The sequence below is a fragment of the Falco naumanni genome, chromosome 3 (genome assembly GCF_017639655.2).
Source record: "Falco naumanni isolate bFalNau1 chromosome 3, bFalNau1.pat, whole genome shotgun sequence".
Lineage (NCBI taxonomy): Eukaryota > Metazoa > Chordata > Aves > Falconiformes > Falconidae > Falco > Falco naumanni.
The window spans coordinates 83075549-83102195 of record NC_054056.1 but is presented as its reverse complement, the minus strand read 5'-3'; the positions used below and the strand labels follow the sequence as shown (position 1 = coordinate 83102195).

The following is a 26647-nucleotide window of genomic DNA, read 5'->3' as shown; positions in this document are numbered from 1 at the left end:
AAAAAAAAACACACAACAAATGCTGCTGTGATACTCTGTATTTCAGAGCCAAACCCCTGCTGCTTGGTCATGATAGTTATAAAAGCAGACTAATGAAAGCAGCAAAATTCACAATTAATTTTAATTCTGATGAAATCATACTGCTCTAATCAACTGCCTATCAAATGTCGGTGTAAATTACACTAACAAAAACAATTATTAGAACAGGTTGGTGGAATAAAATTTTCCATATACTCCATCTGCATAGAGAAAGCCTGTGTGGGAATTACTTTTAATGAACAACAAATTACAATTACTAAACTAAATGAACCATCTGCCTTTTTTGTTTGTTTTCACAGTCTCATTGGTACAGGGTGCACTGTCAACTTAATTGCCATTCAAAATGGCAGACTGACCTATCACCAGACTGGCTCGTCCACGGCATTTTAACCGAAAAGCTGTAGCAGATGTTTTCAATTTTATGAAGAGGACAAGTATGTTTCATAAATATATTAAAAATATTAAAGGCCAGTGTTTAAATAATAATAATAAGGTACATGCCTATTTCAGACTGGAGGGCTTGTATGACTAAGTAGCCCTAAGCCCTAAATGAACACATGAAGTATTCATGGACCAATAATAATAGAAACAAGTCTTGATGTGCTTTATTAATAGTTTTATTCAAGTAAATGTTCTCTTACTAGTCTCTAATAAGTGACCACCTTTTTTCAAAGGGGCACACATGAGGACTTGCAGTAATGACATCTATTAATAAACTTTTACCAAGCATTTCTAAAGTGCTTATTTGGATATGTCACCTGGCATCTGCATTAAAAAAAGAAAAAAAATCAAAAAAAGGAAAAACAATCTTTTCTTAGCTATGTCTCATACTAGCTGAGCTTTCCTTACTGAGTTTTTGGTGACCATGATATTGTGTAAGAGTTGAAATATTGACTGTCATCACAGTCACTGAGGGGAAAGAAAATGTCATCTGGACATGCGCTTAAAAAAGAAACTCCGTTTAGTACCATTGTATGATACAAAAGGGGTGGCTGAGGAGAGACTTTTTATTTCCGTATATAACTACCTAGTGACTACATCGGCCATATTTTCTAAAAGCCTGGCTCATCACTTATTACTAAAAAGCTTAAAAATATTTCTGAAATTGAACCTTTTCTGTTGAAGGGGCTGAACTGATAAAGCCTTAGAGACAAAAGCTTCCTTTCTGCCTGAAATACTAAAATCCTTCAAGCTATACCTAGAAGTACCACTGCTACAAAAAAAAAAAAAAAAAGGAAAAAAATGACACAACACCCAAAACAACAACAAAAAAAACCATAAGAGTGTGTCAGTATCCATTTCCAATAAATCTTTCATTTCTAAGACTGTCCACAAATGCTACTGTGTTATTTCAGGTTTGAATCCCTGATTCAAAGGACAGTTGTAAAAAGGAGAGTAAAAAAGGCTCTTGTTTGTTCTGAGCAGCTTTGGTTCAGATCTTTGGGGATGTGATCAATAAAAGTAAACACTATTTTTACATTCTGTTTTTAATGCTATTTGCACATTTATTTTCAATTTATCCTAAGCTATTGTGACAAGGTATAAGACACAAATAAGTGACTAAAAGAATGGATGTCTCACTTCTAATTATATTAAATCATTTAATGAGCCATATATACAGATTGATGCAAAGACATATCAACTTCTATTTTCAGATTTCCATAAAGCTGGATAAGTGAAGGTGGCTTAAAATCATTCCCATTCTAGGTCAATGTTATTTATCATTGTCCATACTAGGAACTACTGTACATTGCTTCAGAATAATAGATTTAGCTGGTCTGCATGCCAGTGCCCACTCACATACCCATGTCTGACTTGAGGATTAAAATAATCCTTATTCCCCTCCCCCTTCTACACACCTCTGGCTAAGACTAGAAATAACAAAGAAAAAAGTGATTCCTCTACAAGGATATTTGACTTTAAAAGGTACATTACAGTGCTTGCACTACAATGTTGTTACAATTAATATTTACAATTAGCTAGCTTGTAACATCGGTATATTCTTTGCAGAGATATGTGAGTATGATATGATAAAAACCTATTAAGTTAATTCACTGAACAGCATTAATAAAATTGTTTCATTCTTGTCTTTTCTTTCCAGTAGTCTTGTTTCTCTTGCTATTCAGTCTTTATTTGAAGAAGGTCTTATCTGAAAGCCTTTGACTGGCTTCCACATCAGTTCACCTTCCAGGGAACCTTCCAGGTTTGTTTGGGCCAACATTTTTTGCTTTGTAGTTCATACCATTACAGCCTGGCTGCCCAGAAAAATTGCATCTCTAATTTTCCCTTTGAGGTTTTTCCTCATATAATCAATGTGTTTTCTTCCTTTCTACTGGAAGAAGCTTTCCTGTTCTTTTGGGTCAAGCAATACTTTCCCTCTTACAGCTCTTCTTCAAGGCCCACTGATACTCTAAAGTCTGGGAATGCTCCAGTACATTATTAATGCTCTGCAGAGAAAGGGAAATACAGAAAAGTGAAAAATACCACGCTAAACCATATGCCCCTCCCTAAAGAAGCCTGTTGCAACTCAAATCTTCTGCTCTCCCACATTCTGTCTGCATTACAGAAACCAGTAGTGTTTCCCAGGCGGAGAGTCCATGTGCATGCCCTGCCATCTCCCAGCTGTGTCAGGACAAATCCATGCAGTGCATCATCTTATCTTCACTTCCCCCATTCCCTTTCAGACCTGGTTTCCACACACAGATTGACTGGCCAGTGCTGGAGAGTTGCTGTGGCAAGATCTAGAGAGCTATCTGGACACAACCTTGGTAGGTCTGGATCGTTTATCCTGATAATAATGTTCAGAACACTGGAGTTTTTCTTCCTAATCCTTGCTCAGACCTGAGCACACCAAACAATTAATAACAGCTACCACACAGAGTTAACATGTTACTGTGATGCTGACAAAACTGCAGTGAAAGACAGTAACCTGAGTCGAGCCATATCTCATATCGTCTCGTGTGGATTCTGCAGAAACTGGCTGTCTCAGGAGCTGGGCAGCAGATGCCCTGTCCTCTTCCAAGATGTGGAATAAAATTATTGTGCTTTCTAAAAATGTGGAGAGATATTGTGTGGTACTGAATCATAACTGCTCTCAGAATGATCTAAAAAGTGTTTCCAATAGTCATCTGAGTTTAAAAAACTCATTCCAAGTCTGCGTTTACATGCTGTAACTTCGGATATCAAATTACATATGGAGTAATGCTGATGAATTATGACTCAAATGTGAAAATGCAAGTCCACAGGTCTATGAATGGTCATTTGAAGGGAAACTATTTGTCATGTTCTTTGAGCAGAAGCAAATTAATTAGTTGGCAAATGGCCCTTTCTGTCTATTGTTTGTACTTCCAGTTTAAACAAATGAAACACTAATTATGACGTAGACAATCCTCTCCTACATTGAGTGACAGGTTAACAAAGAAAAATAAAAAACAATAAACCAGACATGCGGATTTGGTTGTTTACTGCTGGAGTAGTACCTTGCCTTAGCAAGACTAAAATTACCAATAGAAAGGCACCTTATTTACATTTGAAACACTCAGTTCTCACACTCATTTTTGAAGTCTAACGCTGTCCTCTGAGAACAGTCACTGAGGGAGACAGAGAGATGGAAACACAAGAGTAACACTATGAATCGTACCCTTGGCCCAGCTATTCCGACGTGCTGTCTGTGCAAGTAGCTACTATCAGAATCACAGAAAAGCAGGGTATGAACACTAGCCCTCAGAGAGCCTAAATGAGTGTGCAGCATGACAAGGAATCCTTGCTTGACCCTGGAAGACAGTCTGTTTATATCCTGACTTTAACAACAATAACAGAGAACCAAACATTCTTATATCTCTTTGTTTCAGCCCACATAATCAGAAACATCATTAATGTTCATCCCCTTATCCTTCTCAAAAATCCTGATAAACTGTTTATCCGGATAACCCCCCACTGCAGCAATGAATTTCACAGGCTGATTATTTACTGCAGAAAACAAAGTAGCTCTGAGTTTCACCAAAGGCCACCTCCCTCTCCTACTACAGTGTCAAGTAAAGGGAGCACATGGCTGGGTTTCACTCTCTCCTTCATCATTTTATATACAGCCCTAAGCCATACCACCTTGTGCTGTGATCCCTTCAGATCTCACAGGCTAAAGCAGGGTCAGTACTTGGAGGGGAGATCTCCAAGGAAAACACCAGTGCTACAAAAAAGTGTTTTAGTAATTCATTGATGGTGCTCTCTGTCTAAATTAGTAATGAGTCAGTGCCCTAGCCTGGTGTTTAACAGCACCAGGAATTAGGAAATGTTTTCTTTTGGTTGAAACAAAGAACAGATTTCATAACTGCTTGTACTTAATAAAGTTATTAAGTACGTGGCACATTTTTTTCAAAAGAGGAAGAGTGTTAAGACAAATGTCTTGGCCAAATTTCAACTTGTAATTATGTTTTGCCTACCTACAGGCAATTCCCTGTGCCGTTTCACTTGAACATAGGTTTTGGTTTGGTTTTGTTTTGTTTTTTTTTCACCTGCCTTGAAAATACTTGCAGTGCAATCCTGCTGCACACAGTTAAACATGAGCTTCCTCCCAGCCTACCAGTATGTACATGAAGATGGCCCTATATGCACTTAGGCTAACACAGAATGGAGGAGCACTGAATTTAATTAACATTGTTAAAACATTTTGAAAGCCTCTGAATAAAGGCTTTACAGAAGTGTAAAGTATTACCATGGTTCCTACAGTCTATTTATTTAGACTTAATAAGATTCCCTTCCCACACACACGCACACTAAAAAGCCACCTTTTTTTTTTGCTTTGCCAAGTAAAAGCACGTTAATAAATAGTACTGCTATCCAAGCCATCAAAACTTCTTTTTGCCTAAGAACAAACTTTCCCACCAAGGGCACCCTTTACTCCCTTTATCCTGTAAGAAGCTGAAAGACAAGTGCACTTTGCTATGTGGTGGAACAATCAAAAATTACAAACTTTGATCAAGAAAGCGAGAAAGCAGATTCTGCATTTGCCAACCACTCTCTGAAAGCAAAACCTTCCAGAATCTTTGAGATTAAACCCGGGGCACTGCTAGCTGATCTGAATTACATGTATTAAGTGAGGTTTTCAGCAGAGAGAATCAGGGTCTGACTGATTTAAGTCTTTATAGGCTAAAACAGAGTGAAACTGCAACTAGAAACAAGTTGTGAGAGTTGGAATAGGTTTGGGACAACAGCTGCCTAATACTTGCTGTCAGAAGCACTGGCTAATGGACAGACAGCTATATTCCTGGCAGCAAAAATCTCCCAAAGTTCAGAGGTTTAACTCTCTCATCAAATCTGAAGGTGGCAAAGTGTGGGCCACTAAATTCTGCATTTAGAATTAAAGCATCAGAAGGAGAGCTGGAAAAGAGTGGATATATTAATTTTAAATTCCTGAATTAGTTCCTACCACACCCCACATCTTGGCTCTTTGTTTTCCATGAATTTCTATGAATTAAATCTGCTGACCTAAGCAAGGAATTTGTTTCAGAAACAGCTATGTTTAAATGCATACTGCAGAATATCCGAGGAAAGCACATTCTGAATGGGTAAACTGAGTATTCACAAAACAGCCAATTTCTAATGGTACATTTGCAATCAATCAGGGAACAGAAATATACCATGTGTCAAACCAAACTAACCAACAAAGCACAAATGTTTAAATGTATTAAATATTGCAAATGACTGTAGGTTGAGCAGCAGCAGCAGGACTGAGCACAGTTTTGGGGAAGATATTTCTAAAACAAAAGAAATTGAGAGAAGCTGATTCGAAAGAGCAACAACACCCATCCATTTAGCACTCAGCCATATACAAATGAACAAGACACACTTATCACTCCTTGGGTTACCTCAGTAGCCAAACACAGAATCCAGCAAAGTTGATGACTGTAGGACAGCTACATGATGCTTTCTTGGCCATTTATACCAACTGTTGAATCCCACCAGTATGATCTCAGTTTACAGCACAGCTAGTATATTCAAACCCCAAGCCTAGCCAGATACTACACCAAACAATTGATTTCATTATCCAGTTCTGATGAAATTGTTGTGAAGATGAAAATCATCTGCATCTTGGAGACAACCCCACCTCAAGTACAGATGATTCTCCCATAATGGCCTTAGGCATATGTTGATCAAGAAGGGCGACAGACTAGAACTCAGCAATACTCCACATGGGAGCACATGAGTGCACCCACTGGGCTGATGAACAACCACCCTAAACTGCCCCCACTCCCAACTTCTGCAAAAAAAGAATGGAGTCACTCAAGAGTAACTTCATTTATTGCTCTTGTGGTCCTCAGCTATTCATCAATACCACTTTATCATCAAATGTATCAGAAGTATCCAACATCTACAATAATAGGCCTGCCTTTAATAGTGTCTAAGAGGTAAAGAAATGCCCTGATACCTGTGTCATCACCTGCAGCTGGCAGCACTGATCCTCCCTGTTGTCTTGCCTTTAAATATAGCAATTCCACATGCATGTGTGTTGAAAGGACAGGAGTTTCACCAGCTGATACCAGTCAGACCTGATTTGACTCTACCTTCTGCCAGGATAGTGAGAGTATGTTGGAGCTCCCAAGTCAAACACTCCACATATTTTCATTGTAATTGACTTTGAATATTCTAAAACATATATATGTGTATTCATTTCAATAATTAATACAATTAGTTATGCACATCAATATTTAATTAACTTTTCCACTAAAGGTTGAACAGTTTAAAGGACTGGTAATAGGAAACAATATTTATTTCATTGGTGGGTTTTAAGATCCTAAAACGAAAGACAGAAAAGATCTGTTTCTCCTTATTGCTAGTACAGAGTTATTCCCTATAGAGATTTGGCCAGATTGAAAATCAGCATTTAAATAGAAGTCACCAATTCAAAAGGGTAGTTCAAATCTGGAGTGATTACAGTACTTTTGCCTGCCAGCTGTCTAGCAGTCCATCAGAAATGGTCTGGTACTCTCACACTAGTTTTTGATTGGGGTATAAGTCATCGAAAGTCACTATTGCCCTTATCAGGCTTGTTACTATCAGCAGAAAAGCCAGGAAGTGATAGCTCAGGTACCAGTACCCCTCCTCTATACCCTAGGACCATGCTTTCATTCAAGTCATTATGCTGGGAGATTCCACACCGAAGTTCTGTATCACCGGTGCTATTAGTTGTCTACCCTTTCAGTGCAACATTGAGAACTAAAATTCATTATAATAATTTTCAAAAGTCAATGCACAAATTGAAACTGAACTGTTTAAAGATACTGTTGAACTGCAAAAGACTTCTGAGCATTAGAATTAAAAGAAACTGCTGATTTATACTACAGTGGTTGAATCCAATTTAATGTAAATTTTGCATTTTGATCACAAAGTAAAAGTGGATTCTTTAAAAAGTGTTAATAAGTTTTGATATGTATCTAGCATTGTTTATTATAAAATTTATTATTATGTATAGCAGCATAACCCACACAAGCTCCCAAAGGGTTAATGCAACTAGATGAGCTGAAATTCATGAGCATAATCCTAAACAAGTGAGTTGAAGTTCTATCAGGTCTATTTCATAGCATCAGGGATTACTGCTAGCAGTCTAATCCTACTGAGCCTAAGGGAGGTACGTTGTATTGTATTTGAAATCCTGGCCAGGAAAGAACGGAAGGTTAAATGGGTGCCTTGCTCTGTAATCAAATATCACAGGCACTACTTATCTATTCAATGAACAACTAACGTAGAAAATCAATTAGGAAACAAATAGCTTCTTCTTTTGAATTTTTTTTTTACCTAACAAAAAGGGAGACTGAGGAGTAAATGGTTTTATAATATATCTTTAACAAAACTATATCAGACTATCCACCGTAAAATAATTCTACACGTAGACTGGCAAACGTTAACTAGAAGGCACAAAGCACCCGAAAGCAACTGCTGGTGTTTTAACGCTATTTCTTTAAGTACAAGGGCTATTTTCAAGGCTAGCATGCATTTGAACACCAGCAACTAAGCATATCCTCAATGTATAAAGCAGCACACAGAAACTACTCAGACAAAAGTATTAAGTGACTGCAGATAATTGGACTGTGCTCAAATGAAATCACAAATACATATCCGGTGGTTTGTAACTGAACATCTTAAATTATGTATCAGTTGTGAAGAGCATTTCTTCAGCTGTGCATCATCTTTTGTTCACTTGGTAAAAATCCCAGGAGTACTGAAAAAGGCTGAAGCTCCTGCTGGTCTTTGTTCCCAGCAGGGAGAAGTCCCTTTTGGTGGTCTTGAGGTTAACACCCTACCCACCCCCCACCTCCAACCCCCCCCCCTCCCATACCTGTCATTCTGAATAGACTTCACAGCCTGTGCACACAGACAAACAGCCTGACCTGGCCAGCTAGCTTGACCCCTGGACAGGAAGAAGATCACATCTGTTTATTAATATTGGGACATTAAAAAAATGTAATCTTCTAGGCACTTGGAGAAGCAGGCTGGCAATTATACAGTATGCACTGTGTGTCAGTCAGGGAACATGTTAGCCTGATATTATGTCCGAGAATGCTAAAACACTCATTTTGCTCTGATGAGGGGTTTCAAATACAGTCTCCCTCTGTATCTCTGAAAGCTGTTAAGAGAAATTAGCCCAAAGCACTTAAATCTTCAGCTTATCTGTTCTTACACTTCCCAGTTTTTAGTCTGTTTTACACAGTTTTATAATGTAAAACATTGGTAGTTAAAAACTGATGTAACTAGAAAAAAAAAGCTGTGATTTTAAGGTAGGGGAAGGCACCTGATAAATAGAAAAAACCTCTCGATATTACAGTTGTGCTAAATGTGCCCCCATTACATTCTCTGAATATTTTACCACTTTTTAGTTCTGAGTTCTAGACATCTGCATATTAGATGGTTTAAACACACTTAGTTTATATAATTGCCTAAAATATATATAAAACGTTTGTACATGTTTGTGATGTGTATTATATACATATGCACATACACAAAGCTTTATAAAACATAGATTTAACAGTGCCATGTGTGAAATCTTAGTGCCTCTAAAGTCAATGGAAAATTTACCTTTTGCTTGAGGTGGGTCAAATCTTAACCCTTTCTAAACACCACCACCACAGAGTCTCATTGGGATATGTTTGAGAATATCAAACCCCTGGTCTGATGCCTTTATACAGCCTGATAATTATTTCTAATTTCCCCACTGGTTACACCTGAAACAGAATGAAAGACCCTGGTCTGGAACTCTTATATGCTGTATTTTGATGGCATCCCAGCTTTATTGAGGCTACATAGAAGATTTTGGATTGCCAGTGTGAATGCAGCACAGGTCCAGCATTGTTCACAAAGAATGCTCTGACCACCCAAGGTACACTTCTATACCTGTCATGTGCAAGGTTGAGGAGCATGGTCTTCAGAGAAGTCTCAAGTCAGTCCTAGAAGATGGTGTCAACCTAATCTCTGTGCTTGAAACATGACCTAAAATTGTCTCCAAGGGTAGGTATTATTAATGACCCCAGACAGACAGCTTAAGTCAACAGTCAGTTTGGTTTTGCTGCAAACCACCAAGTTTTTTCCTTGCTTCCTTTCAAATGGAAAAATTTCCCTTCAAATTACATTGGGCCAACACCCAGGATGGGCCTTCTACCAATGATGTGTTAATCTTGTGATCTGTGAGTCTGCAAAAGGAGTTTTATAGCACTGGAGGTGGGAAGTTTCCAGGCTTTCCAGCAGAATGTTAGCACTTGTTTTTAGCTCTGATAGGCCTTGAGATGTCAGACCTTCAAACTGAAACACTATTATGTATGGAAAAGCTATTATAGGAAAAAAGTAAGACATTGCTAAAATATATTGGTCACAAAGCCACAGCGGTGCTTTTTCCCCTTAGTATTAGTGGAGCTTGGCTTGGTGCATACAGCTATATGAAAAAAGAGTATTGATACAGTTAAAGAGTGCTCTACAAATTTCGGACATATTTTTCCTAATGCAAAATATGCAGGAGGTTCAAAATGCATGCTAGTTTCCTGTGGGATGGTCAGCATACCTTTTTCTGTCTTTATTACTTAAAACAACATAGCCAACTCAAGCTCAAGACAATAAAACCTTTATCCCACTCATCCTAAATAATTAGAAATGCATATCTGATAATATACACAAACACTCACACATGTATACACAAGAGAAAGTGGGAAAGATTATTGGCAGAAAAGAGAAAAAATTTAAAGGCATTTGGGGCTTGGCAAGAGCAAAATTGGGCTAAATGCTGCAGAAATGACACTGTTCCAGATGTAGATGGCACTGGGAAAACAGACACGTAGAGGTGTTGGTAGAGCAGCAAGAAGAAGAATGTGGTGAGGTGGTAAACCCTGGCTGTCTGTGTGTGGAACTGAGGTTTCAGAGAGTAAACCACGAAGCACAGATGACACTACACATAGTCCTGAGGGAGCTGGCATTTTGGAGTGAAATTCCAAGCTTGAGGCAAGAGAGGAAATGTTTCTGACAGGTTGGGGCCTTTCAGGGTGGAGGCTTTCTGGTTTTAAATAGTAGCTGCTTGGAAAATGCTCACAAATGTGGAATAATTTAGGGGGAGAAACAGGCTACGGATGAGGTGACCTAGTGTGTATGCTCACAAAGTATGTCATGGTTATCAGTACCCAGTAACCTGTTTTGATCTGTAAAAGATATTTAGGAGGTGGATTTCATCCTAACAACACACACTTTATCAAACAGGGGAGCTGTTTCAGTGAGAGGGAAAACACTTCCAAATTCAAATCCTCTCCTCTTTTTCACGCCCTCTTTGCAAAGCAGTCTCTCTGACTCTTCCTTTGTAACTAGCCTTTTCTCTAGAGCACCAGAAACAAATGGAAAAACCCTAGAAATAAACTTCAGGAGAAAACCAGAAACAGTAACCATCAATTTCAGCAAGAAATTACCCAAATAACAGAACATTTTGAACTGGATAATTTCTCACAGCAGTGACAAACCACAGTAGTCAAACCACAGGAGAGCCATGTCCCAGTCAATTGACAGAGTTAAGAAACACTGTCATGTTGGAAAACTCTGGGGCCAACTCCATTCTTGGAGTAACACTACTGAGATCAGCAATACTACAACCGATCTGGCCCATGTTCTTCCCATCTCTTTCCTCTCATCACAATTTTAATATGAAACAAAGAGATTTTTTATGGCTTCAAACAAGTTCTACAGAGGATAAAAAGCCACACAACCAGTAAAATCCACGTATTTTTCCTGTATTTGCAAATGTTTAGACTGTTGTTTAACAATGTGACCTATCTCATACTAAAGAAAACACCTCAGAGAGTCTGCTCGTGTCTTTGACAGCTGAATATCTTATCTTTGTGGCAAATTGAGGAAATAATCCTCACAAAAAGCTAAATACTAGATGAAAAGATGGGGGATAGGGTGTGTGAATGAAAGCCTGGTATATGTTGTAGCAACTGAAAAGAACAGACAGAGCTTGGAAACAACTGTGGTAGTTCCTCGCACCCAGAGTGCACTGACACAGGCCAGCCATGCTCCCTCCAAGACGATTGCCTAAGAAATGAAACTTACCTGAGTAAGAGATCAAAATACAGAACTGCAGTCAGACCCTACCGTTTGTGACAGTAGCTGCTGCCTTTCTGTCCCAGACAAAAAGGTTCCTGCAGCCACCAGCATCCCCCTAAGCCAGCCCTACCCAGGAGCTCCCCACAGCTCCCTGTGCTGAGGGGATTTCTCTCTCGTCACAGACACGCTCACACACACTCTGGCTACTGCCCTTCCCAGCCCTTCTCCTGACACATCCCCTGCGTGGCGTGCAGTGGGAAGGATAGTGCACACACGGCTGGCACTCTGCCAGCCGGAGACTCCCTGACATGAGCACAGTAACCCTGCCCTCCCCCATGGCAGGGAACTTGCATCAAATCTCCAATTTCTTTTGCTCCATTAATGGCAGAAAGGCAGCTGAGGCACGGTTAGAGAGGGTTGGCCTGTGACCGTGTGTTTGCCATACGTTTCTTTATTTCAAGTTTTCTCCGATGACTAATCCCTCTTTAAGAGTTTCAAATAGAAGTAAACTATTCTGAGATGCAAACTGCTGGAGATAATCATTTAGAAGTATTTCACTTTATGGGGGCGTAGAATATAAAAAAGGAAAAAAGCCAACAGTTACATACTTTAACTTTCCAGAAAGAGGGAGGGGGGAGAATCTAAAGTATTTCAAACCTAATTTTGTGAAAAGATATTCAGTGAGCTACTGCCAAGATAAATAAATGCATATCAATGTGACTCTTTTGCTTTAACTAATTAGCAGTATTACAGGGTTCAGTAGTGACATTTCAGCAGTAATTGATCCTCTGATGGAATTTTTGTGTATTTCAAACTAGCCAATACATCCAGTCAAGAGGGCTGTACAAGGACAGAGGCTGGCAGCCAGCACAGAGGGGTTGGTCACCATCTGAGCGAGACCTTGGACCCTGGGATGCTAAACACATGCAATCAACAGGAGCCGCTAGCAGTCAGCGTTTCTGAAAATCAGACACCTAATGCCTCCACTTGTAGCACTTCCTTCACCACTGGCAGGTAGCACAGCTAATTGAAAATCAGGTGGCAATTCCATTAGTGTTTGTATATACTTGCACAGGGAATAGGGAACTTCCTGGCTTGCTCCGAAATTAGTATTTCATTTCAAATTTTGTGCTGACTTGGTGGGGAGGGCATTTGGCATCGTATTTTCACATTACTTCACACTACATACAGGGTAACTTAGTAACTATATATTTCTTTCTCCTCTAAACCCTAATGTGAAAGGTTTTAACGTCAAGCAGCACGAAGGCCAGAACAATCCAAAAGTCAACACAGCCCCCACAATATTTCAACCATGACAGACATCCCATCTGTATTTCATGGTGTACCTTAATAACAATCAATAATACATTAAAGTTAGCGCTGAACAGTATAAAAAGAGCACACTACAAAGAGTCCATTTGAGTTATGCCTCAGCTTTGTAGTCCACATTAGAAACAACATCTTCTGTTTTGCACCAGCAAATTAGTATCTGGGGTAAACTTTGCAGGTAGATGGCTAAATAGCTATTTCTGTTCTTTGCGCTTAATAAATAGGTAACTGCCTATGGGTATTTGCACCCCAAGTCACTATGTATAGCAATAAATGTGGGAAAGCAACAGAAAGCAGCTGTCTGAAGAGACGTGTGACATGGGGGTAAGCTGGGTGCTTCTTTCCCTCACCTTCTTAATATTAGGGGGAAATGAAGTCTTCCATGGGGTAAATCAGAGCTGGAGTTTTTCCCTCTCGTCTGACTAAGTAGGAAGTGACCTAACCACTTAATGCAGGCATCTAACACAGAGACAATAAAGTTATGGATTAGAAACTGACAGAGCCAGAAAAGAAGCTAGAGGAACTAACAGGCCATTTAACAGAACAAAAGTTACCTCTGCGTCTCCTAACATCAAACTAGGACTGACCTTGCAGAGGGTGTAAACAAATTCATACCAGTCAAGACCAGCCAAAGAACCATCAGGAATGCCAGAGAGTTTAAAGTTAGCTGAGCATGCAGGTGAAATTCATTATTGACAAATGAATCCCAGAAAATGTGTATTAGAAAGATTAATTTGAACCAATCAAACATGTTACCAGTATCTAAGTTAAATGTAACCACTCTAGGACACTTGGGCACCAGTATGAAGGAGGGCGTGGGAAGAGACATGCAATGAAAGGCAACATATTTCCAGCCCTGAATGCAATAGGATTTGTTTAAAGCAGATTATATTTTTGGCTACACCAGGCATGGGACAGTAAGATCATACAGCTCCACTGAGAACAGTGTGTTCAGTTCTGAAATATCTGTATGTCTCAAGAAAAAATTAGCAGGGGTAGAAGGAGTTCAGAGATCAGTGATGGGAGTAGCAGAAACGTGGAAAAACTTCCACTAAAAGAAACACAGAACAGATTGAAATTCTTTGGTGTATGAATAGTGTAAGTAAAAGACAGACATGATAGAAAGATCATAAAATAATCACAGTTTGTTATGAAGACATAAAGATTATATAGAAAGTCCATAAAACAAGTAAGAACATATGATTTTTCTTGTTACCAGATGACTAAACAAACAAAATTTAATAACTTAAATGAATTTTAAAAGAAATTTTTAAAAGCTGAGAAAATATATTTATATGGAGGTTAAATTAACCTGTGGAACTCCTTCCCACTGCATGTGATTGAGCCAAGAGTTCAGTTTATAAATTGATTTGATGTTTATGTACATATAAGACCACCCAAAGACACCTTTTTGGAAAAAAAAATCATATTTGAATTTGTATTATGTTAATTCATTGTTCTTTAAGTACAGAGGGTATATAAGAAGGAAAGGAATTTTCAAGTATGAGCAACACTGTTCCATACTAGCCCATGAAGATTTTTTTGCTCTGCTCTGAGAAGCAATTGTTGTTAGCCAGTCTAGAGCAAAGAGATTAGATAAGGTGGAATAATGGTATAATTTGCTGTGTTAGGACGATGATTGCATACTTGGCCTATTAATGTGTTGTTGCTTATAAAGCAGCATTCTCTTCTGTTACGGACAGCCACTACAAGAGATGTACTTGACCAACTTTATTTGCAGTGCAGTACTTTTCATTAGGACAGGTTGGAAAGATATGTCATGATTAATTGACTCAGAAACAGCTCCAAAGAAGAAAGAGATGTTCTTTACACCCAGACCAAGTCCTTATAATTTTAGTCCTAAAAATGTTTGTAAGAAAATCATGAGAAGGAAATTACAACAGAAAAGAAAATCCAACCTTTACTACAGCAGACACTAACATATATAGACGTTTATACAGTAATATAGCAGCTGACAGTAGAAGACTGGGGTATGTATGGACACACATATTTTTAAATTCTGTTTATCTTGAGAAGTGTACATTTTTATAAGCACGAAAACCCAGCCTTTTTGCTTCCCTGCAATGCACCCCCTGTGCAAGAAACCCAGCTGTGACTTGCTCCCTAAGACTAGTGTTGGATAATATCTGTCTGAGTTCTCATGAGCATGAACAACTTCAGACTCCATCTCTAAGTCATTCCTCCCAGTAACAGACACTTTTCTAAGCACCTGTACAGATAAATATAGGCTGACAGAAAGACAGATAGATATTTCTTCACATATGTGAAGAAATTAAGTGGTATGCTTAATTACATTTCGATAAGGTCCATTTAGACTGCCAAACACAGTGAAGACCAACCTCTCACTCACCTCTGCTCAGTTAGAGACACATTTTCCTTTTTCCCAATGCCATGCTCTGTTTCCTAGTCCAGACAGTATTGAGCTTACCTTCTAAATCTATTAGGACAAACAACTACTAGAAGTAAAAGAGAGACATTTGTTTAGCTCCTACTGTGAACACGTGAGGCACAAAGCCTTTGTATCTGCAGAGCACAAAAGCTGAGAGAACTGGGATACAGGCTTGAACTCTGTAACATGAGATTTCAGAGTTCTCTTTTTATTGATTACCTGCTCAACTCTCTTCTTTATCATAAAAAAATATTACATACATACAGCTTTTCACAACCAGCATAGCTCTTGTCCTTTGTATACCCCAATGTGCTTTAGGTAAACCTTATCATCTGATTGATACTTTTGAGGTAGCTAAGGCCACAGAATTTGAGATGTTCAGTGGAGAACTCATGAAAGAAAAGAAACTGGAAGATGTCTGGATCCAGGTCCTACATGTAATATGTTAAGTCATAGATGATCCCCCAAACTTATTTTTGTTTTTCAAGCAATGAAAAAAAAAAAAAAAAAAAAAAAATAAAGACTACAAAGTGTCTAACCGAGAAAGAGTTTGCTCTTTCTCAAAAACACCCATCAGGATTCCTAGTAACTAGTTCCAAATATTTTCATCCTTTGAGTTCTATAAGTCACAGAAATTCAAGTATCATGAAGACACTGGTGAAGCCTGATACGTTACAAGAAGTACCAGTGAATATATGAACTGGAAGGCAGAGCACATTGACAGCATAGCCAATTCATCATCGCCTATGAGATTCTTTTAGCACGTCAAAAATTGACAAAGGATATCCACAACTTAGGTATGACACCTATTTCTGAGATGTATCTGCAACAGGGTTAGTCCCAGGAGCCAATACAGTAGTGCTTTCAAATTTGCCCAATGACTCTAGGTCACAAATTCAGTAAAATTAGTCTTAAACTATTTTTTGTGGCCTCTAATCTTTGTCATCTGAGAGCTGACTTCAGAAGATCCTGTGCTGATATACCCCAGCAGGGTCCTGCCTTCCCCCTGGGTCCAAGATTTTGAGTGTCAGAAGTTCCTGGAGAAATAAGGACATAAGGTTTTTAGAAACACTTGCAGTTTGGCCTTGGTTTTTTCCACCAGCTTCATTCTTACTAATTTCCAGTTATTCATTAGATGCATGCATATCTGGAAATGCCAAAAGGGTGTTTCCAAAATAGTAACATCTAGATACTAAAAGCTGCCTCATTTCAGTAGTAAAGCAAGCCTTTTTCCATGGTCTCATCACTCACAGACACGAAGAGCAAGAATACCAAGGTCCTCCTCAGACTTTGTTTCATTGTTCTAGCTCTGAAAATATCAAGATTTGGTCATTCACGAAGTGTTTATTCAATTAGAAAACTTTAGTATTTTTGCCCCAATCTATTTCCCAGACAGCAAGTTTTTGCCTAGATTATGTAGAAAGTAGGAACCTTGTTTCAATGGAATGAAGCTGCATCAGAGGAAGTTCATATCAGACATTGGGAAAAGGTCCTTCACTGAGAGCATGATCAGTCCCTGGGACAGGTTCCCCTGGGAAGTGGTCACAGCACCAAGCCTGTCAGAGTTCAAGGAGAGCTCTTAGTCATGGTTTAGTTTTAGGTAGTTCTACAAGGAGCAGGGAGTTGGACTCAATGATCCTTATGAGTCCCTTCCAACTCTAGATATTCTGATTCTATGATTCTGGGCATAAGAAGTACTTTTCCATTTCTTTTGCCATTAGGACGCAGAGTTTTGAATTTATCATAAGGATAACATCAGTCAAAGCTGGTATGATACTTGAGCCAGTTGCAACTTTTCAGGATTTCCCAAGGAAAACATCTTCCTTCTTAATAAAGAAGTTTGGAGACAACTGACCTCCCCCACTCCCCCAGGCAAGGACTGCAATAGGCCCAACCACAAGTTTAGGATGTCAATGGAAAAATTCCATATTTGTCAAACAACTTTAGAATGAGATGATATAGATCATTGGAAGTGCCTGTTAAAGTTCTGGTAAGAACAGTTTCCACTGTAACACTTTGTTTTAAACAGAGTCATCACAACATGACTGAACTTGAACTGTCTCTGAATAAGGGTAACCTGTTTTTCTATAAAAAGTTTGGGCACAAACTATCCGTGAACAGCAGATTCTGTGCTGCCTTTATTGGTAGAGGTGGCTTTATGGGTTTTCTCTCCAGGAGCCCTGCAATGAAGTGGCGTATGCTCTTCTTTGGGAGAGTTTACAAGGGAGAACAGAGGTTACAAATAAACTTTTCTTTGGGCAGACTCCTGAATACTGTCCTTGTAAGTTAGGTTGTCTGTACACAATGCAGCAATAATATAGTCACGTATTTTAGATACGTGAATCATATTAACAGCATGGTTTGATTAACGCTCTAAGATAACAGTTTTAAATGGAAAAAAATTAAATGGAAAAAATGTTTGTTAGGCAACTTGTGGTCAAATATCCACTCTTGGAATAAGATTAGTATACTACCATTCATGTCTCCCATTAGCAATATGTAGTTTCCTATTTCTGCATATAAGCAAGGAGCATTGCTTATACTCTTCATATATGACAAAACTATTTTTTTTTTGGTTTTGTCACTGCTACTGTAGTAGGATGCCCAAGGCATGGGAATCTGCACACTTCATCATTCAAGGACTACCTTTGTTCAATTTTTGTTTCCTTTAGTGCCCCCTGCCTTTAAAAGCTAAAGATTATACTAATGCCTTCCCTCCCACAGGGAGAGTAGCACACACAGTTTCCCCTGAGGCTATGGTGCACAATGCTCTGTGTATCTGTCTGCTGCAGAACTGCAAGGCTGGCACCTTCTGCTGCAGACCAAGGGGGTCATACCCATGACATCCTCCTTCACTGCTGTCCACAAAGCAAAGGTCTTGTGGTTCTTAGCAAAGCTTCACTTTCTTTATATATCAGCATGAAGATGCATGATCATCATTCTTCACTATCTGCCTGTATTAAGTACGCCGGGCTAACAGAAGGACCACCAGGATAAAAAATATTGCAAGCTACCACTAGTAATTTATGTTTTATTAACATAAAAGCCCTACTCATATTTCATGTAATTACTATCTATTTCCTGTTGTACTGTATTGCATTTTGCCCACAAACATACACATGGAAGTTTCTCCAATAAAATATGTCTCCTGCATTGTACCCAATTCTTGCTAAAACCAACAGAACTGGTATTTCTCAGCATTTCATGCCAGCCTCTTTACCATCCTCCCTTACAAAATCTAACTGGCACATTGCTTCAGGGGTACCCCAAAGAAAAAAAGAAATTAATTTGTCTGTCTAGCACGATAGACACATATAGAGCCAATACAGTCTCAAAAGCTGCGTATCAAACAGCTCAGAGCTCAGTCCTGTACATATGAGATCTCTAAGGTTTTATTCCCATCAACCCTCCTGTAATTTCCTAATTCTGGCATTTTATCTGGATGGACTGACAAATGCATAGACCAGGGGAAAGCTGCTCCTAAATCACTTAGCAAACGCAATAGCATAGCTGAAGTACAGGTATGCGTGTCAAAATATAACTTTCCTGTCATGTCTCACTCTTTCTTTTTTTTTGTACTTGTTCTTGAATACATGGAAGAGATGTTGGAGAAAAATCCCACCTGGGAGAGTATGGTAAACTCTAATTACAATTTTAGAGAAGACACCTGTAGTGAGTTGCGTAATAGCAGCTAAAATCTCCTAAGGGTAACAAGGAAATCTATGTTGCAAGGCTGGAAGGGAGTGGCTGCTAAATCCATAGCTGCAATCTATTTATGCACATACACACACACACTCACATTGACATAATACTCTTACATACACTATACACTGCATCTCTACTTTGAATCACGGTCAGAAATAATTACATATTTCTCTTAATGTCAGAATGAAAGAACTCCAAGCACAAAAACCAGCTGTTATACAGCCATTTTGTGAGTCAAACATACTGAATAAATGAGGCTGATCCTCTTTACGCTACTTTTGCTCACCTCCTTGCTCACTCTTTCTGCTCTGCAAGAGGAGCTACGAATTCAGGCTCCACTAGTCCATGTCCTGTACATCTGGTACAGGCTCCTTTCAAATAGTGGCCTTGTACATCCTCATCCAGGACAGCACACAGACTGGGATCCTGGTCAGCATTTCAATGAAAGGACACGGGGATTCTCTAAACCATGGTTTGAGAGTACCTTTCTGCTTTAGTAATGTACCACAAGCTGAATACAAGGTAAGCTATTTTTTGCAAGGACCATTTTGTAGGACTATCAGAGCCAGACAACATCTGAATATCAAATTAAATATACATGAAATATAATGTGAAAATTATTTCTTTACTATTATATTTTAAATTTACAATAAAAAACAAATAGGTTTGAAATTACTATTCTGTTAGCACACACCTTGTTTGTTGGTTTTTTTTAAATAAATGTACTTGTCTATAGTGTATAAGTACATACAGTAGGCATATATAGTTATACATAAGTATAACTATGTATAGCTGACTACACAATGTGTTCTTTGAACATTTGTTTCTTTTTATAAGTGTAAAGCACAAGGGCATAATCTGGATTACAGTAACTAAAACCTGCAATAGAAATCAAATTTCATAAAACATTTAGAACCTTAAATGAACATAAACCTGAAAACACTATAAAAATTGAAATACCCTTATCATGAGGTTTGTTTAGCATCAAATGAGAATAACTTTTGTTTATCACTTGAAACAGCCTTCTTCACCTAAACAAACAAGAATAAGATTAACCAAAACGTGTTTTGGCTCCTCAGATGTGCAGACATATTCCAATTTCCTTTCCAAAATTATTTTTATGCAAATCAATGCTGCACAATCTCCTGACCTCTTTTACCATCATACTGGGACAATGACAGTTCAATAATTGGACTGGCACATATCTAGGATATTTGACTGTAAATTACAAAGTTAGTGCAGGACAATTGAAATGAAAAGAATGTGATTGTCTGTTAATTCTGGACTGATCAAGTATCAACATTTCATGCCAAAGAAAGTAAAGCAAACAAAGTGATCGGGGCTGTTAGTCCATTCATCCCTGTATGCATATACTTCACATCCCCCACCTCAGTTGTTAATTCCTAACAACGATGCTTTCATCCAGAACAAGGATAATGAGAAAAACCCAAGCAGTGTTCCTTGGGGAACTGTCACGCTAAAAGTTACCTAAGGACTAAATCCCACTTGTGCCTCCTGCACATGATAAAGATGAGCAAAGCATTCACTATCCCTGGCTGATTTAAAATCCAAATATGCAAACAGCATTATGGAATCCAGACAGACTATTCTGCTTTGCTGATGGCAGAAGCAGAAAAAAAGCTAGTCTAATTAAGCTTTTGACTTTGAACCAGCAGAGAAGTGGACACCTCACTTTAAAAAAGCGGTGCATAACCCCAACTGAAGAGCAGGTGCTGCATGGTATTTGCATTTCCTGCAGAGGATGCTAGCTAGCAGGACCAAGCAGCTGACCGTGAAAATTCTTGGCCCTAAGTGACCCAAGGACAGACAATAAATCTATCCTATAAAATATAGTAAAAGCCCCGTTTGTTCTTCCACCCTTTCAATATGTGATGTTATACATTTGTGATTATCTCATTTTATTGGGCTCTTTAGAAAGCTGTTTATGATCACTTGTGGACAAAACAAAGGCTCATTGTAAACTCTTTTTTAAATAAGTTGGAAGGTCAATATGAAACAAAGGGCACCACTTTCATGACTGCTACGTGCAAGCTATGCTTGTGTGTGTAATATTACAATGCATTTCAGCAAAGGGATAGAGTCCTAGCTAATTACAAAGCTAACATATAATAGTATTGCATTAGCAGCCCAAGAAATTCCTATTGAATTGCATACATCTGAAAATAGAAAGACATGCTTGTGCTGAAACTTAATTATCTTGGCAAAAACTGAGGGCCAGATTCTCAGAAGACATAAACACAAAGCTCTGCTTCACACTCCTGAGGATCTAATTCTTTGTTTATTCAGATAACCTCCACCAGATAAAACTTACCATTTGGATTAACTAATTTGCCTTATTATTTATGGTACCTACAGCTAAAACACAATCACTACTCAGTCTGTGAGTAGGAAAAAGAGTACTGCTGATCTACAAATACAAGGTCTGAAAAAGACAATCAGCGTGCCCTACCAGGTTAAAAATGTTAATGCTGTTGCATTCCACCCTAGGCAAAGAAGACAAGCCTTTTTCAAGGACAGCTCTGACTGAAATTCTTTCTTATGGGTTCAAAGTAAAACATTATGGTAAAAAATGAATACAGCTTTGTTTGTTTCTTCAGTCATCGTTAGCAATAGACATAAGGGTATTCTGGTTTTGAGCCCATATGGAAAGATCATCAACACTTTCTGCTTCTGGGTCTTTTGCCAAAATACCATATCCCACATGCCTTTTACCTTAAAACATAAAAGAAAAGGTGTTGTTCTGGTCAAATAAAAGAAATAATTTTTACTAGCATACGTCTAATGTTAAAGCTGCCTAAATCCTGCCAAAGACATTAAAACACCATCTGCAAAACAGATTTTCATTAAATTGATCAGTTTCAAGTTAAGCAGCTAGGCAGATGATGCTTTTGAGCTAACCTTTAACCTTTAACCTTCTTAAACTGAAATCAGGTCACTTCTTTTGGGTAATATCTTTGCCGTTTGAGAACATGAGAGGTAAAGGAGTCTACCCAGACTGAACTAACAATCATAGCATTAATAGTGTTATGGATCAATATTTTGTCAATAAAGGGAAAACCAAGGTAGTTTTCACACAGCTGAGTATTAGTCTGCTAACTGCTGCCCGTCACTTTCCCTGAGCTCCTAAACAGTTGCACTGCAGTAAACTGCAGTAAATATCCAATATAAAAGTAATGTTTATTAAAGCTATTACCAGCTAATAGATTAATATTTTTATAGACTAGCTTCAAGTATCTATTTGTGATTAGAAATTGATTGTGTCATTTAGTTACTTGTTTAAAACTTTTCAGCCACTCCAGTTTGCTTTGCAAAAAGGCTACCCTCTATTTCTTTATTTATTAAAAGTAGCTGGAAACTATTTTCTGAGCACAGAACATGATATATGTGGTTCTCCAAATCAAAAGCCATTCGACTAAACTACAAAATGGCTTCCTTAAGAGCAGTTCCAGCTATATGTACTTTATAGCCACAGAGATAGATCACTGCCCTGCCTCAGCTTCCCAAACCTGCAGAAGTCGAACGCTTCCTCCTGCAGAATGGAAATGCACTCTGTTGCTATAGAGGCTTTCTCTGTTTACTTGTGGAGTCGTTGAATGTTTCTTGATGGATGCTGCCAAGTACTTGCAACTACTGCGTGGTTTAATTTGCTAATATTGAGTTCCACAATTCCAAATTCAAGTCTTTGGGAAATACATTTAGGCCAAGCTGAGTTCACTCAGGGTAAGGCCGTCTTTGTTCTGGCTCCTGGCAGCCACATTACTGGGACCATTTGAATATGCACTTCTGTAAAGAGCAAGCAGGCCATTTCTTTTTTAAATTACTTAGAAAACAGCTAAAGGTTTCACTTTGCCACATTTAGAATCTAACTCTAAAAGTGACATTTCAGTGCTGCCTAAAATTATACAGCTTCAGAGGAGACACTCTGATGTTCATGGTCTATTTAAAAGCTATGCTTATGAAAAGACATCCCTTTATTCCATCAATAGTTAAGCACAGGAAGAGAAATCAAGCTGTTACGGCAACATTTATAAAAAGAAAATTCACAAAACAATAACATTTAAATAAATATAAATGACTAAAGAAAAAACTTTGAGGTACTTGACAAAGCAAAGGAACAAAGTCACAGATTCTTTTTCTGTGCTTTCAGATGGTTTTAGTATTAAAGTTTTTATTGCCAAACCATATTCACAGCACCTTAATTTTAAAAGAGTTGGAGGAGCTGCTTGAATATAAACACAATTCATGAATATTCGATATCACTCCCAAGGCATATATCTATTATTCATACAAATTAATGTTCTTTTTTCCTTAGGTTCTCTAAAAGTTTATCTGATGTATCAAGAGAAAAAAAGTTTACAACTCTCTTGGCGTCAACAACTTCACCAAGACCTGACAAAACTATCAAGTCTGCTAGCAGATAACTTCTCACACTTTCAAAATCTCATTTATTTCCACCTTGAGGCCTGAATGTACACCCACAATTAAAAGTAAAGTTTTCTGGGTGACATACAGAGGCATTGCAGTCAGTTATAAAGTACACACATCTCTTTGGGACACATTGTAGTACTGCCAGCCCCAAATCAATAATAATAATAATAATAATAATAACAACAACAACAATACCCCAAGTGATATTTTAAATAAGTTCTCCTCTCCTTCAAATTAGCCTTAAAATGAGATAAAAACAATGTGAGCACATGCATATGCTACTTGCTTTCTGAAAGTTGTTAATCCTAGCAGGGTTCTTAAGCTTCACTTAAGAAGTCATGAGGGACAGAAACTTTTAAAAGCTGAGATTCTTACTAGCAATTCGAGGGACAAGTCTTTAAAAATATATGTATCAGGAGGCTTGCAACCCTATGTTTACCAGCAGTACACTTTCAATTGTCCTTCTGTTGGACATGAAGCTTAGAGGGTGTCTAAGAGCTTATGCATTCCCTCCCAACTGGAGTGTCTTTCACCCTGATTCAGAGACTGAACTTCAGACATTAGCAATGGTCATTGGCCATGTATGATAGCTGCACCACAGAGGCAATACTGAATTGTTTGATCTAACAAGCCAAGATCTGGCAAAGAAGCAGGTTCAGCGGCAGGACATTGTTAGTGACAAGGGCTAAGAGCTGAGACTCTCTGCCTTAGTACACTAAAATGTTTTGTAGGACACGCTGCAAACCCAAACATATTAGACCAAGTTTACTTTAGGAATTGGACTGAGTAAGGGAAGAGACAGTACTGGTTTAGGTAGATAGTTTGTACCTTGCAACTCCATAGCTATGCCTACAGCTTTATTTAAAAAAATAAGCAGCTGGCATCTTATCTGAAGCCTTTGGCAGTGAAGCCACCTGAGAAAAGCCCTCTGCCTTCCCATCTCCCATTCTGTCATTCTTACCTGTGACATGGTTTGCAGCAGCATCTCTGAATGGTGGCATTATAAAAGAGACCATTGAAATCATCCAGATTAACACTCAAAAAAAGAGGTAGGGACCAACTATGTTTAACTTAGGTCGTTTTAAAAAACGGACTTAGAGTGTGGCTCCACAATCAGCGTAACTGGAGGGAGCAAGGAACCGCTTCACAGATGATGGAGCAGGACGTTATGAAGGCAGCTTTGCTGCTAAGGCAGGCTAACTGTGTCACTAGGCTCAGCTTTTTTGGCACTTTTCAAAACAGGACTTTTGATCTTTAAAAAATGACACAAAGAAGCACAAAATCCCAACCCCCTAGAGTTAAGGAAAAATGCAACTTAAATAAAATACATGATTAAATTAGAAGAGCAGCCAGCACTGTTGGACAATATAATAGACCTGATCTTGTGTTACTGCCATTTTTGTCCACAGCAGATCCACCAAGGTTACAACTATCAGGTTATAAAATGAAAATCCATGTTACGGCCTGTGCACCATGTAAGCTCAGAACAACCACTTGAACATGGTTGAACACCAGCAAAATATTTTTTCTTGTTTAAACTAGAGGTCTGCTGAGGCTTTTCTGTATTTGTTCTGTGTGTACACATTTTCAACATGATTAGAGAACCAGCATAGTTGCTGTAATCAGCAGATGACTCCTGATAGTTTAGTTATCACAGATTTCTAGTATAAATCAATAGATAACACTTGCAAAATGGATTTTCTAATCATATTTAGAGCTTGTTACAGTGACTAATGGTTTGCAATATTTCCTGAATTTTTATATCCCCTAGACAAAGGAATTTTTAATAAGTTACAAAGTTATTCATCTTGGAAATGAATGTGTTATATTTTTTACATGAACCAAGACAATCAAGCCAATCCAGTAAACACACTGCAGAAAAAAAAAAAAAAAATCACCCCATAATTAGGGTTTGGGAAAAGTCATGACAAGTTGTGTAATAAATGGTATTCATCACTCCCACATATTCATTATATCCACATAGTTTTTTCCAGTAAAGATAAAAATATAGTTGCCATTCTACTAACATATTTATCTACACCACACCCTTTCATGTTTGTGAAAAATCATTACTGGCTTGGAAAAGAAGGGCAAACAAAAGCATGACAGTGCTTACTTTTGAATATCCTTGGTAATAATGTGGCATATTGCATGTGCTTACTGAAAAAAAAACCAATGTAAAATAACTTGGCTGTGATAGAGTATGGTTGCAAACAGATACATATGCCAGAAAGTGATCTCCTTCCCTATGCATGATATGGAAAAGTCATCATTTTCCATAATACCTGTCAATCTCCTGATCAAAATGTAATAGACAAAGTCTGAAAAGGTTATAAGAGATATAAAACCCCTCTAGTCATTTATTATGAGAGACCTCATTTATTACGTGAAACCTGTTTTTAAAAAAACTTACGTTTCCTGTGTTCACAGAAAGTGCATCCTAAACAGGCCCTCAGGTGAATCAACAGGACTCATGGGGAACACGCCACCCTGACTAGCCTGCATAGCTCTTGTTCAGTTATACACATGTTCAATAAACATTTATTCTGCTGATTAATCAAAGCCTTGTTCAATTAGCACTAAATGGTTAATTCCCTAGTCTACTTGGTGCGGACTGGAATTGCTGTCGCTGGCTTACCTTGTACAGTTTCAGGGCTGCCTCGTGCCTGTGATTGGTAGTATGTAAGCGCAACTTATCCACGCTGTTGGTGTAGTAGTCACAGGCGTTACATTTTAGGTGAACTGGGTTGCCAATGGCAATACACTTCAGCCTCCACTCGTTAGTTTTTCCCCCTTCTTTAATGTGAGCCACCAGTTGATATTTCTGCATGTGTTTGTCAGTCTTGCAGTGGAGCTGGAAGTTTGCTTTGAGCTGAGTGTTGTAGTTACAGAGCTTGCACTGGTAGATGTCTCCAATTACAGCCCTCCACTCCTCTTCGGGGAGCGAGCGTTCGCTGCTCACATGCACACTTAGGGCCTCCAGGCTGTCAGAGGTGAATTTGTTGCAAACAGCACACTGGAATAGCTTCAGCGCTGGGTCACTGATATAAGGTGACAGCTCTCCTGCAGTAAGGAGGGACAGGTCATCACCCATTAGCTGACCACTGGCAAGTCGGATTTCAGGCGGCAGCTCATTATTTACTACAG

General features: G+C 38.5%; 1 protein-coding gene across 1 annotated transcript in view; it reads right to left on the bottom strand.

Annotated features, from left to right (window-relative positions):
- Positions 1-26647, bottom strand: part of ZFHX4 (zinc finger homeobox 4) — a 150440-nt gene that overhangs the window by 96251 nt on the left and 27542 nt on the right. Inside the window, exon 3 of the mRNA XM_040588021.1 lies at positions 26139-26641. Coding sequence (XP_040443955.1) covers positions 26139-26641 — 503 coding nt within the window. The remainder of the gene's footprint in view (positions 1-26138; positions 26642-26647) is intronic.